Genomic DNA, 13,531 nt, shown 5'->3' with positions numbered 1-13,531 from the left:
ACAGCCCCTTCCTTTCCTTGCTGTCAGTGGTAGAAGCCCAGCTCCTACCAAATTAGAGCAGGGATTTATCATTTTTGCCTCCACAAGGCTGAGCTCAAAGTGCTTGTGTACACAGGATGGCACACGAGTTGTGCTGTGCCTGAGCAGAGCAGAGAATTTACAGGTCTGGCTTCCACATCCCTCAGATAGCTGAGAAACAGCCTGAAATTGGGATTGAAAGAGCCTGAGATTAGGATTGAAAGAGCCTGAGATTAGGATTGAAACAGCCTGAAATTTGGACTGAAACATCCTGAATTTAGGATTGAAACAACCTGAGATTAGGACTGAAACAGCCTGAGATTAAGATTGAAACAGCCTGAGATTATAATTGAAACAGCCTGAGATTATAATTGAAAGAGCCTGAGATTATGATTGAAACAGCCTGAGATTATAATTGAAACAGCCTGAGATTAAGATTGAAACAGCCTGAAATTAAGATTGAAACAGCCTGAGATTAGGATTGAAACAGCCTGAGATTAGGATTGAAACAGCCTGAAATTAGGATTGAAACAGCCTGAAATTAGGATTGAAACAGCCTGAAATTAGGATTGAAACAGCCTGAGATTATGATTGAAACAGCCTGAAATTAGGACTGAAACAGCCTGAGATTAGGAGTGCTTTGGTCAAACCAGGGTGTCTGGCAAAGCTGCAAAGAAATCAAGAAGACAATTTGAAAAACTTGATTCAAATTGAGATTTAAAAAATAAAAAGGTGTTGCATCCCACAAAACGACATCAATATAATCAAATCGACTTAGAAACAACTTAAAGTGAAGTTTTTACTTTCAGTTTTTACTCCAATGAGGTCTTAGTCTTACTCAAAGTGTGCTGTGCTGTCTGTGTATGTGGATACTTATTTAATACAACTCAAAACAGCAGCAACAAGAAAATCCTTGCTGTTCAGTTACCATCCAGGCTTTGAAGAAAACCTCTATATGTTTGGAGAAAATAAGGACTTTTTTTTGTTCCCCCTGGACGTGTTTATCACAGATATGCTACCTGAGAAAACTGGAGAAAAATACCTTTTGTAAAATAGGTGTAGACCTTACTCTGAGAGTTCACTGACTGCAGATTTCTGGCTGSAGACAATGGAAACTCAGCAAATTCACCAAAAGCAATTTAGAATTGGAGACAGGTAATACATAATTTGAAAATTAACTTAATCAGGGGTCAAAACCACTAAAAGACCTAAATCATAACACTGGCGAGAATGAGAGAGTCAGAACACTGTAATCTTTAGAGATTCTTAAATGGGATTTTTTTCTCATAATTAAAAAAAAAATACATAAACTTTGAATTTCATAGCTCTTATGCAGCAATTCCAGGTTGTTTCCAYAGTGAAGTTATATATGAATTTTGAGTAAATATAATTTTGAGAGTCAAGGAGACCTAACCTGCATTTGTAAAGAGGTTACCTCAGTTTATTTACATCTAAAGTAATAGAATGCAACTATTTTGTAATGCAGAATGTTTCATGTGGAAACAATTTAAGGTGAAATCATCAGTATTAGCAACAGGCAGGGTGGATAAACTACTAAAAGGTTTCAGTTCTACGTGCTGAACTTAGGGCTGAATCTTGGTGATGCCTGTCTGAAAAAGCAGTTGAAATTATGCAACCTAAAATTTAATTTTCCAGCTTCTTGGAAAGTTGGAAGTCACTGATCACAGGAATTCATGTTGAAATTAATATAAAAGTGAACAATTCTACTCTGCTTTGCAAGTATTGTTCACTTGAATATTACACTTTTGTCTTTGTGAATTTGATGAAATATGGACGTGCCAGGTGAAGGAAACAATAAAAGTATTATAGCATYTTGCAACTTTTTAATTAGGCTAAAGGAAGCCTAGACAGTATTAAAAATGTTATGAAGGAGTTATTAATCTTTATTTTAAWTTATAGACTTTCATTCTTTTCCCATTTTAGGAATCATAAGAAATTAATTCCATGAGAAAATGCAGATCTACTACATGCAAAAGATCAAAAATAACTTTTCTTTAGCTAACTTTTCCTTTTCTTGAAAGAATGAAAGCCAATTTTGTGCACAGCAACAAAGGAAAAAAAAACGCTTTGTGGTGTGTAATGTTCCCATTTCTAGTCTTGTAGTCATAAGATTTGAACTTTAAAAAYAGTAAAACTCACTCGTATTTAACAATTCATGTCCAATTTCAGYTTCAATCTGAAATTAATAATTTGAATCAGAGTTCAAGATCAAGAATTACTCTCTATTTCCATCTTTTGTTAATACAAGTACTTAAAAATAATATAATAAAATAATAAATATACATATTTTTATAATAAAAAATTAATATAAAAATATTTTTATAATAAAAATAATAAAATAATACAAGTACTTACATTCCTTATTTTTAGATTCTTCATCATTAGGATTTTTCAAGCTTTTCCCCTCCCTCCTACTCTTATTGCTGTATTCTTCTGCCTCTGTCTTCTGAAGACTTGTTCTGGCAAGAAATGCAATCTAAATCTGATCATGTCTTTAGTTTCATTTTCCTCTATTTTGATTGTGATTTCTTCCCCTGTAATAATAATAATAATAATAATAATAATAATAATAATAATAATAATAATAATAATTTAGCATGATTTTCCTTTCAAAATCTTGAAACATCTGGAATTTTGCTTGTGTTTTTGCAATCCTGTCTCTGGGGCTTTTTTCCCTTGATCAGTGGCTGTAGTGTGTGCCCCTTTTCTTAGCCAGATCTTTTTAGATAGATGGATATTTAGTTCATTTTTACCTTTCTTAAACCCTTCAGTTATTTCATCCTTTGGTCTGAAAGAATTCCTAGAACTCTGTTTCATAATTTTACTTCCAGTCATGTCCTTTTTTGCAGAAAACTCTCTACATTAAATAATTTCTATACCAAGTAATTCCAGCTCGCATCTTGAAGAGACTGCATGTATTTATAAGCTTTTCTTATCAATTTTCTACAGCATTTTGGCTAAACAGATCATTTTTGTACTGTATTATTAAGCATTTCTGTGATGTTCATCCCTTTATTTTTTCTCTCAAAACCAGCTGGTTTCCAGTTGGAAGCAGGAATATTTTTTTCTTCCTCTCATGAGTGCAGGACAGCAGTGCAGAGTGCTGCATCAATGTACTGACAGAAGTATCTGTCACTGATAAATAAATCTCACAAAATGTGAAGTGTTGTCTGGTAAAAATGTCTTTTACGACTTTTTTTTTTTTAATCTGTCAGATCTCTGTGAGTCACTTATCACTTCAAATTCCAGACAATCTTTCAAAAATTCAGCCAACTCATAGTAGGGTGCTTCTTTTTTTTTTCTTTTCTTTTTCTTTTTTTTTCACAAAATAATAGTTGATTGATGACTTTGGTTTGCCTTCTCTTAACAGTGACGAGAAGCAAAATCTTGAAGGCTTAGTCACGTTGATTCTCTCTTACATTACAAACTGATGTGGGTTAATAAATAATCATTTGCAAAGACTGAGCCCTATAATTCTTAAATATTAAATATTGAGTTTTCAGCCATGCAAATGCCTGATGGATGGTGGCATTATTCCTTCACCAAAAAAAAARGGAAGGCAACTGAACTGCGGTCTCATAACTTACTCTGTAAAAATTAAATTCCACTTTGCATCAGTTATTTTAATAAGCTATAACTTTTTCCTATGACTTACAGAATCCATGCATGGTGTAATTTGCATTATTTGTTGTGCACCCATAAGTAAATTCAGCAAAAAATAATTATTTGGGAATGTTCACAAAGGCTTTATTTCCAAACCACCCATTTTTTCATTTTAGTCTAAATCAGTTATTTGAGGGTGGAAAATACCCAGACAAAGGTTTTCATGTCCTGAATTTTTAAGAGCCAGAAGTGTGTGCTGCCATCTGAATTGGGCTGTGGCTGTTGTGTCTGATTGGGTGTTTTCTGTGAATTCAGGGTGTATTTTTGTTGGGATGAACGYCCTCATCCTCCACGGGAACGTGCAGAACCATTGTTGATGTGGCACATCCTGCAGGAGATGGGAATGTGCAGCATCTGTCACAAACAGTCCTCTTTTTGTCTCTGAGAGAAGAAGGAGCTGACTCAAGGAACCTGATAGTCTTCCAAAGAAAACATCTGTTTTAAATATATTTGTTTGGATTCCAGTCAGAGCACCTAGGCCTTGCATAATTAGCTCAGACTACAGAGTTCCCTTTTCAGGAGATACATTTGTATAAATAAGCCATGCATATTTCATTAAGCAAATACTCCTCCTCTCCTCCTTTCTATTTTTTTTTTAATTATAAATTCAGGCTTGTATTTTAACATATATTTTTGCAAAGCAAAGATCAATTGAGAATCTTTTTCAACACAATTTTTTGTATGACATTCATTTGGCTGCACTTAYAGTGAAGAAGTGTCTTGCAACCATCTGATCAATATTTCAGTGAATGAATGTATACATTTATAAACAAGCTTTTGATGCCAGTAATTGATTATTTACTAAATCAAATATTAATGTTGTACTTTTTTGCTAGTTTTGATACTAGCTTATTTTGATGTCTACATTATATTAAATGTAGAGAGTTTAAAAAAAATGAATTATGATAGTCAATGCTTTAAGTTTACCCTTTTTAAAGATCTGATTGACTAAAAACGCCTAAAATACCATTTTTATTTCAACTYAAGCAGCTCCTTAGAAGATCCAAGAAGAAATGAAACTCAGTTAGTGGTCCTTCCTCCATTCATCTTGTGCCATTCCACACCACATGATTCCACTGAACCTGAATCTCTTCTCATCCAACTGTGCAACATTAGAAGGATTCTTTTCTAAAATTGGGTTAATGATTATGCATACCTTTGGTAGGAAGATCAAGCCACTTGCAGTTGGGAATTAAATCTTTTTTACTTTGGGGCAAATTCAGCCTGGAGTGACAATTTCAGAATATGTWTCAGGTGGGCTCAAGATGGTATTTCAGGCATAAAAGCAGGTTCTAGGCCATTTCTTGCAGTTCACACAACCCAGATGAGACTGTTCCTGGTTGGATCTGTTATTTTTTATTTCACATCTGATTTCAGGTCAGTGCTAGACCTGCTAGAGTTACTCCTGGCCTGGGTGTATTCATGTGGGGCAGCATGATTCGGTTGTGAATTATCTCAAAGCCCTGCTTATGCTGTGTCTGTACAGAATGATTATTATGTGAGAAGTGCAGTTGCATTTTTGGTGGAACTTTTTTGGATTTTCTTGCCATTTTCAGCAGTCCTCAAGCACAGACTGGGTAGAGTGCTGTCAATAATTCAATGTGCTCCTTCCAGCTGTGCCTGTGGTTGGCAGAAGTTGGTTTAGTGTCTCACTTTCTGCTTGTGGGGCATTCTAGTCTCAAATTTACTCRTATTTATTTCTATTTTTCACAAGCAATCATGTACAATAGCTCTGCCTGGTACTGAGACTGTAGTGTTGGCTCTGACTTCCTTTTGCTGTAACTCATGAGATAATAATACAGATTTTRTTTGTTTGATGTTGTGTAGGTGTTCACTCTGTTATGGATTGCTGACTGGATGGTGCACCACTTCTGGAAGAAAGGAAAGGACCCTGACAGTTTTTCTATCCCATATCTCACTGCACTGGGAGATCTGCTTGGCACTGCCTTATTAGCAATAGGGTTTCATTTTCTGTGGCTCATAGGGGACAGGGATGGTGATGTTGGTGACTAATTGTTCCAAAGGATGCAATGACTTTTCCTGGAATATTGGCAAGACCAATCACTCCACTTGAGGGTCCTCAAAGTGTTTGTTCCATTTCGTCTGAGTAAATCTGGACATTAAACAGCCTTAATAAATTCAGTTTGGTTTGCTTTTAAAAACTTGGATGGACCTAGGATACCYGAGACCTTTATTCTGAAACCAAGGTGAACTGCTGGTAGTTGAAGAGATCTGAGTAGACACAGTGAAGGGCAGATCAATCCTTTATCAAGTTTCCAATTTTTTTTTTTTTAAGATCTGATCTTTTAAAAGAACAGTTCTTTACCTTTATTGCGAACCAGAGCCATCTCTAATTGCTCACTGAGTGGTGGTGAAGAAGAGGATGAGACCAAAAGTGGGTACATTTTTTTCCATTTTGCCACAAGAGAGGATAACAAACCTCAGTTTAATTCATTTTCACAGACATTGCCTCAAGAGCTGATGATTTGTTCTTTCCTTGCAATTTCAGTTCTGTAGCTCTCTGACCATTGCAGATGATACCAATAATGACTATTATGGTCCACACACTTTGTCACAGGCTTTATTTTCTGTATGGGAGGATGACCATCAGCGTTTATAAAATCAGACACTTGAAAAGTGTCYGCAGGACTGAGCCCGTTTTCTTTGTGCTAAATGAGCAATCTGATTATTTCCCTGTTGCGATTTGTTAGAATGAAAATAGTAAAAGCAAACAATAATGTGACACTGACCTGGTCAAAAACAATGGGTGAGTGATTAAAACTCCTCGTGTTGGGAAGTGTATGTTCATTTAGCAGCTGAAAAGATACTTAATTAACTGATATTAATGGTGTTGTCATGGCCAGTATCCTGATTTTAATGAAGTATTTCAAGGTGTTGCCTTCACTGTATATACTGATCCCTGCTTGGAACTCGCAATGTAAAAGATGAAGTTTCTGTTCTAGACACTTAGGAAGTTACATAAACTTCTGGAATTCCAGAGCTACGTCATCAGAAAGCAGAAATCTCTGCTTTCAAGCCGTGGAAATTACATGGCCAATAAGGAAAATGCTGGCTTTTCCTCTTATTTGCAGACCTGAATATTTCAAATAATACATTGATCACGAGGASTCTGGCTGCCACTTTGATAGAAAAGGTACTAATTGCTTTATTTTAAAATCTACTGGGAGTTCCTCAAAGCATATGTTTTAACAACTATAGCATACATCCTAAATGCCTAAWTAAATAAACAAATGGTATTTTAAATGTTGTGATTGAAAGTTTTAAATTTTGAGATTTGAAATTAGACAACTGAATCCATTGATCAGCAGATGTTTTAATCCTGTAAACATGAGTCATGTGCTTCATGCATACAAATGCTTTTTAATTTGATGGAGCTACTCAGATGAGTAGATGACGTGGATAAAASTGTTAATGGGACTTCTGTATGTGTTGGTCACCTAAAACTCTTTGGAAGTTCAAAGTGTTTCCAGCTTTGAAAATWAAACCAGCTATTCAGTGCCTACACACGGATTTAGATGCCTAAATTTTGGCTCCCTCGTTTAAACCTTTTTATTTAAGCGTTTTCCTACAGTTATTATAATATAGATGTTCRAATGAATCACTCGTATTATGTCTCTTATTATGTGAGAGAAAGATGAAATCTTTCTAACTTCACGATCTCTGACTTTTCTTAGTTTGTATTAATGTTATTTAAAATAGTTTCTTGTATGTAGCATTGCGGGAAATATTATTAAATTGTTTAAAATGGAATTGATGTAACTCAAGTTTTTTTTTTCAGTTGTTATTTATTTTTGATACAGCTGTAGATGCATTTTTTTTTAATTTCTGTTAGAACTGCCATCTGAATTAACTAAACTGACATTTCAAGTGCTTTAATTAGAGTTACTGGATTTTAAGATAATTTTTAAATTAATTGCAGGGTTCTTAAAAATTAAAATTTCTTGAGATACTTGGGATCTGTGCTTCTCTGATGCATGAGGGAGCTCTAGTATTTAGTCATGGCAGTATCCCTAGTGATTWGTATCCTAAATATTTTCCCAGAAAGAAGCAACTCTTGGTACAGTGTGAGTGTTTAAATCACCAAATGGGGAGARAAATCTTACATGGGTCAAATTCAGTAAAATTTGAGAAAGGGAAATCTATTGACAGATTGGAATAATCTGGATTTGGAAACAATCAGCGATGGMAAAGTGTAAAGGGAAAATTTGGTGCTTCAAAAAGGGGAAAGTCCATGGCATGGTTGAGAGAGCAAAACCCATAYTGTGGGAAAGAAAAAGGTGCAAACTTTCACACAGCATTCATTATGAGAGGCAAGAGCAAACAGAAGGAAATTATTTGGAGAAAAAAAAATCAAAAGGCACAGCCAAACTTGTGTCTCAGGAAGGGAAGAAAAATATAACTCATGTTGAAAGGACTCAGGGAAGAGGTGTAAAAAGAGATACTTTAGGGATTGGTGAAAGAGAAAAAAACAAGAATGTTCTGAGTTATGATTAAAGAGGACTTTGAGTGAGGAAAGAAGTATGACACTGATAAAACAGGGAAACCTTGACATCTGGAAGAACGAGGATAAGTAATCCATGATGAGGAAAAGAGTTGGATTCCTATGGGAAAGGAGCATTTTAGGAACTCCCAAACTTGTRTTTGCAAACTCTGCTGCCCTGTAATGCAGGGTTGTGAAGGCAGAAAGCTCTTACACATTTCATCTATTCCAGCCCTGAGGACAAWATGGGAGAGCATTTGGACACCAGAGAATTTTTTCAAGTACTCAGAAGCTGCACTCTCTAAACCAATTTTAACTCAAGTCAACCTCTTCACAACGTTCCACCTAATTGATTTTTTAAACACAGCCCAGTAATAGTGAATTATTTCATTGAATGCATGTGTGGGTAAGAAATGTTGCCAGAAATTCTGTCAGAGACAAATTGTGTGCTTTTTGTACTGCTCAAAACACACAAGTGAAAGGAACATCCTGAGATGTGTTACTGTCTCTTTKTATCAAAGCAGCCATATTTTATAATCTTGCAGATAAAATTATGATTCCTGCTATTAAAATTCATTAAGTCTTTTCCTCCTCTCCACCTGCAAGAAGATCCTTTCAAATCTTCCTTTATAATCTTTATATAATCTTTATATATATATATATATATATGTATATATATAATCTTTCTTCTTTCAATATATGTAGATCAATATTTTGATTTTTATGGCATTACTGTGTACCTTGTCTTAATCTGTGATGTTGGAATTGGCAAAATAATCTCCCACTCCCATGTTCAATATATTCATTTCACTGGGATTTTTAGAATGTTGATGAGATACTGGTGAGCAGCAAATTAATTTCACTCCTTTTTTACAATTTACAAATAAAATTGGAGTTTTCTGATGCAAAAAATTAGAACAGCAAGAGGATTTAAAATGCAGGATAATTTGCAGAATCAGGATTCAAAGGAAGACCTATCAACCTTTTAATTTATTTGCTCTTTCATTTCAGTTGTGAGCATCACAAAAAGCTCTCTTAARTCCCAGAACATCTCAGAATCCATGTCAGGAAACAGTGGTATGAGCCCTGTGTGAAATGAGGCATTAGAAATTCCTTATTATTATTATTGTAATGGTAAAATTGCTATTGCAAATGAGACAGTCCMTTTAGAGGTGCAGGAAATGGCAACAGAACTTGGTAATTGAATTGTAACCTTCTTGAAAAAAAAAGGAAAGTAACGTTCACAAACAGTACCAAAAGGACTGGAAGTGCTGTGAGGTCTCTTAGTGGGATTTTTCTTTTATTTCTGGCTCGATTTTTTTTGTGATACCATTCATTGTTTCAATTGGGTTCTCTAATCCATTCCTAATCACGTCAGCCTGTGCTCAGTAATCTTTTGCATTATCATTTTCCCACATGTATTTGAAGTTAAAAAAATCAGCTTTTTGTGTAGATAGTTCAGTAAAGAACTGGGAAAGAAATGTGTTTTGGCATTAAAGCCTCCTTCTGATAGTCCTAAAGGAAAGTCCTTCTGTTAAATTCAATGAAAATTTGATCATCCTGGATGCTGTGCATGAATGCTCTGGGGAATCCAGTATTAGCAAGGCATGAATAATTCACAATTAAAGCTAAGAACCACTGTGTTTACTAAATACACAAGATTGCCAATATTCTGGGTGGTACCCAGAGCAGGAATCACTCAGCATTGGCAGAGCTGGAGGGGCTTTATCTTCTCTGCAGATAAAAATTAATTATTTTATTTCAACTCCTGCTAGTTGTGTATTTAACATGCAGGCCAGTTCATCATAGCCTCTGCTTATGCTTTTATTTCTCACTCCAAACTACACTTGAAATCAGCTTCTTCCTTTATTTAGCAATCTTCAACTTGCTCTTTTGGGAGATTGTTTCCTCTTSAGGAGTTGCTTGAAGTCTTGAGAGGTCAAGGAAGTGCTTTCCTTGAATGATTCTAAATCTGCTTTTTTTATTTTTTTTTTGCAAGGGAAATAGGGTCCTGGATGGCTTGTATGGTAAACATCTACTGACTTCCAAATAGATCCTCAAAATTTAATAATGCTAAGTTTTCAGATTTACATTCTAACTTTTTACTGTGAATAGGATCTTAAAAGGATTTTGTCTGTTTTCTTTTTTCAGCCATCTCCTGGTTCAGATTAATGATATTTTTGCCATGTCCCACCTACAGTAGGATAGTATTTTAATAAACCTGACATTCTGAATGGCATTTCAAAAGTTAAGAGCAATAATATTTGTTTCCTACTTGAGCAGCAATCATCCACTGCTTTCCTATGAATCTTCATACTRTGGTTAGCTTTAGATCACCCAAAGCCCTTTTATCCCCTTTTTATTTYGGCTTTCTAATTATTTCATTACCTCATCCTCAAATTCCTGCTGAGATTCTGATTCTTCACATGGCCTGGGAACTGCTGATACCTCTGTTCCCATATTTTCATGTCTTATTAGAGGCACAGAGAGATGGAGAAATGTCCATCAGTTCAAAGGAAGGCCAGTTCTGCTGYTGGCCACCAAAATTGCGTTTTAAACATTTATTAAAACCTGTAAATATTTCAAACTCCTTTTGACTTGAGATTATTGCATTACATAAATGTTTAATAGATCCAGGAGTTGCATTTGAAGCACTGATTAATGCACACAGATACCTCTGGAATTTGTACAGCTTTTAGACTGGCACTAAGAGAAACAAACATTTTTTAGCACTTATTACAGGAGGGAGAAAAATGTCCTATTGTCACAATGATGTGAGACAAAACTAATGAATGCTCACCTTTCTGGCTGTTGATTTTTTATTCAGCTCTAACAGAATTGCATCCAGTKTTCTGGCACGTTATGGAATGGAGGTGTTCAGCAAAAGCTCATTTTTAGTTTTCTGTCWTTTTCTGGTCATGGTCAAGTCTCCTGCTGGATAAGGATATCTGTTTGTAATCCATTTTGTYACACCCATTCCTATATAGAAAGCTTCTGCCACACATAAGAGATCTTTTTACCCCCATTTCTTCTCATTCCCCAGTAAAAATTCCTCCCTCTTTAAATGGTCTTCTGCTGTTCAAAACCAAGCACAAATTGACTCAAACCTGAAACCAGGCAATTCTTTTAGGAGTGTTCACCTGAATGCTTTCCATCTTTACATCATGAAAAGTAACACAGATGCTGCAAACYGAGTCTGGTTTTATAGTTTTAGTTATAGTTTTAATCAGCTTCCACAGAATACTGTTTTATATGTGAACATTTATAATTTTAATCAGCTTTCAACCTCCCTGCTAAAGATATGTTGGGTGACATGAAGCAACTACAATGAGCAAAGCAAGATTGTTCACCCCACCATGTGCTAAACGTTTTCTCAAATTTAATCCTCACAAGGAGACTCCCCAAACTGAGACTTTTCCATCCTAAATTTCCTCCCATTTTGCAATTCTTTCCCACAGTTATACAGATTTAATTTCTCACCTGAACTGCACTCAGCTGTGCCTCCTAATCTTTGCACCATTGACTTCAGGGGCTTTTTTCATTAAAAAAAAAAAAGGTGGATTTAATTTTTGAAATTCTCCTAAATGAAAAAAAGGGAGGCTTTAAAAGGCTTTTAAATGCTTGGTAATGATACACAGAGAAGTAACATTTCTGTGGTTATCTAGAAAAATAAAATCAATTCAAACTAGTGAAGTTGTTATGTCCTTCCACATAATTGAAGGCAAATTTCTTACTAAATCATGAATAGCTGTAATTCCTGAAAGGAATAGATTTTGTTTTTCTTGAATGGGGGTCTCAGCATTTACCTGGRCATTAAACAGTTCTTGCCTCTCCATGGTGCAGCTGCTTGTTCTGATTTGACCTTTCTTTCTAAATTAATTTCTTTGACGTTTAAAAAAATTCAGTGACTGATTTCATTCATAGAGCAATCACCTAAAAAACTCCTCTGCTTTAGATGTAAAACTAAACCAGTTTTAGCTGGAATAGTTATCTGCTAAAGGAAATCTGACTAAATTGAGCCTAAGGAARGCTCAGGTGAAGGTTAAACCCTGACTTTGCACGAGTTTTATGGGAAATTGGGGCTGCTGTGGGTTGCAGATTTTGACTTGATGTAGAGTTGCAAATTCCTGCTGACAGCACTGAGACCTCTTGCTGCTAAAAAGTCACAGTAAAATTCTAGTTTTTAGAATAAGCCAAAGCCTAATGACTAAACTGTTATTATTCAGCTATATGTTACCCTGACAGCTTTATGTATTTGTGAAAAAAATAGAAACCAGGGCATAAACTTTGGATTGATTTTTTTTTCTCTGACTGAGGAAAACAGCTTTGGTGGGTGTTTGTTTTTTAATTAAAAACACTGATTGAAATGAGATTTTTCCAACCCACATAATTTTACTGCAAGTGCTGTGTCTCATTTTCCAACAGGATCTTCCCATTTGTTGCACAGTGACAGGATGTGAGCTCTAAACACCTACAGGAATGTTAGCTGGGGTTGTTTTTACTCAAAAAAAATTGGGGCAGTCAATGTCAAAGTCAGGAATGTTATTAAAATGTCGGCAGAAAACATTTTAAACAATGTATAAATGAATGGTAATATTTTCTGTATTTTTTTCCTCTGTGAATAAGTCATTACTCTTGGTTCCAAATGCCTCTGACTTGGCCAGCAGAAGTTTTTTATTGGCACAGAGTTGAATCTCAGAGTCCAGAGGCTTGAGCACACCGAGTGACATTTCAATTAATAGTGGAAACAGCTGACTTTTTGTCATGCCAGCAGGGAAGATGAACTTGAATTCTCTTTTAACACAGATTTCCTTTTAAAACTCATTTGCATGCAGTCTGGGGAGGCAGCATTTGGATTTGTTGTGTTTYAGCGCACGGAGGAATAAAACCAGACTCTAATATTTCAAAATTTTTCAATCTTTGGCAAAGCTGTTCAAGTGGAAAAGTGAGATATTTTTGTGTGGCATGAGGATGTGTAACACAACTGGTGAGAAAGGCACGGTGTTGCTGCTGTGCAAGCACATGCTCTGATTTCTTCTCTGCTGCTGCACTTCCCCASTTTTATCTTCTTTCCCCTCCCTATTCCTCATATTTTTAATTCTATATTTAATTCTGATTTATTTAGAATTAGAAATTCTAATTTATTTAGAATTGGGAATCTAATATATATATATATAATTTTAATTTAATGTAGTTATGATGGAAKTGACTGAAATGTATTTCCATCCAAACAAAGGCTGGGTTCGTGTCTACACACCAAACATGTGCTGACCACAGAAAAGGCTTTTCTCAAACTCTGTGTCATCATGTCCACTGGACTTTGCTCAC

General features: G+C 35.3%; 1 protein-coding gene across 1 annotated transcript in view; it reads left to right on the top strand.

The window, feature by feature from the left end:
- SLC41A2 (solute carrier family 41 member 2) overlaps positions 1–7,480 on the top strand; it is a 38,057-nt gene extending 30,577 nt beyond the window's left edge. The window contains exon 11 of the mRNA XM_057382199.1: positions 5,530–7,480. Within this exon, the coding sequence (XP_057238182.1) occupies positions 5,530–5,715 (186 nt within the window). The 3' untranslated portion in view covers positions 5,716–7,480. The remainder of the gene's footprint in view (positions 1–5,529) is intronic.
- Positions 7,481–13,531: the final 6,051 nt, after the last annotated feature.

The sequence above is a fragment of the Malurus melanocephalus genome, unplaced genomic scaffold, assembly GCF_030028575.1.
Source record: "Malurus melanocephalus ecotype Western Australia unplaced genomic scaffold, MMel_1.1 scaffold_554, whole genome shotgun sequence".
Lineage (NCBI taxonomy): Eukaryota > Metazoa > Chordata > Aves > Passeriformes > Maluridae > Malurus > Malurus melanocephalus.
The sequence above is the reverse complement of the archived record's forward strand: the minus strand, read 5'-3'. Positions and strand labels throughout refer to the sequence as shown.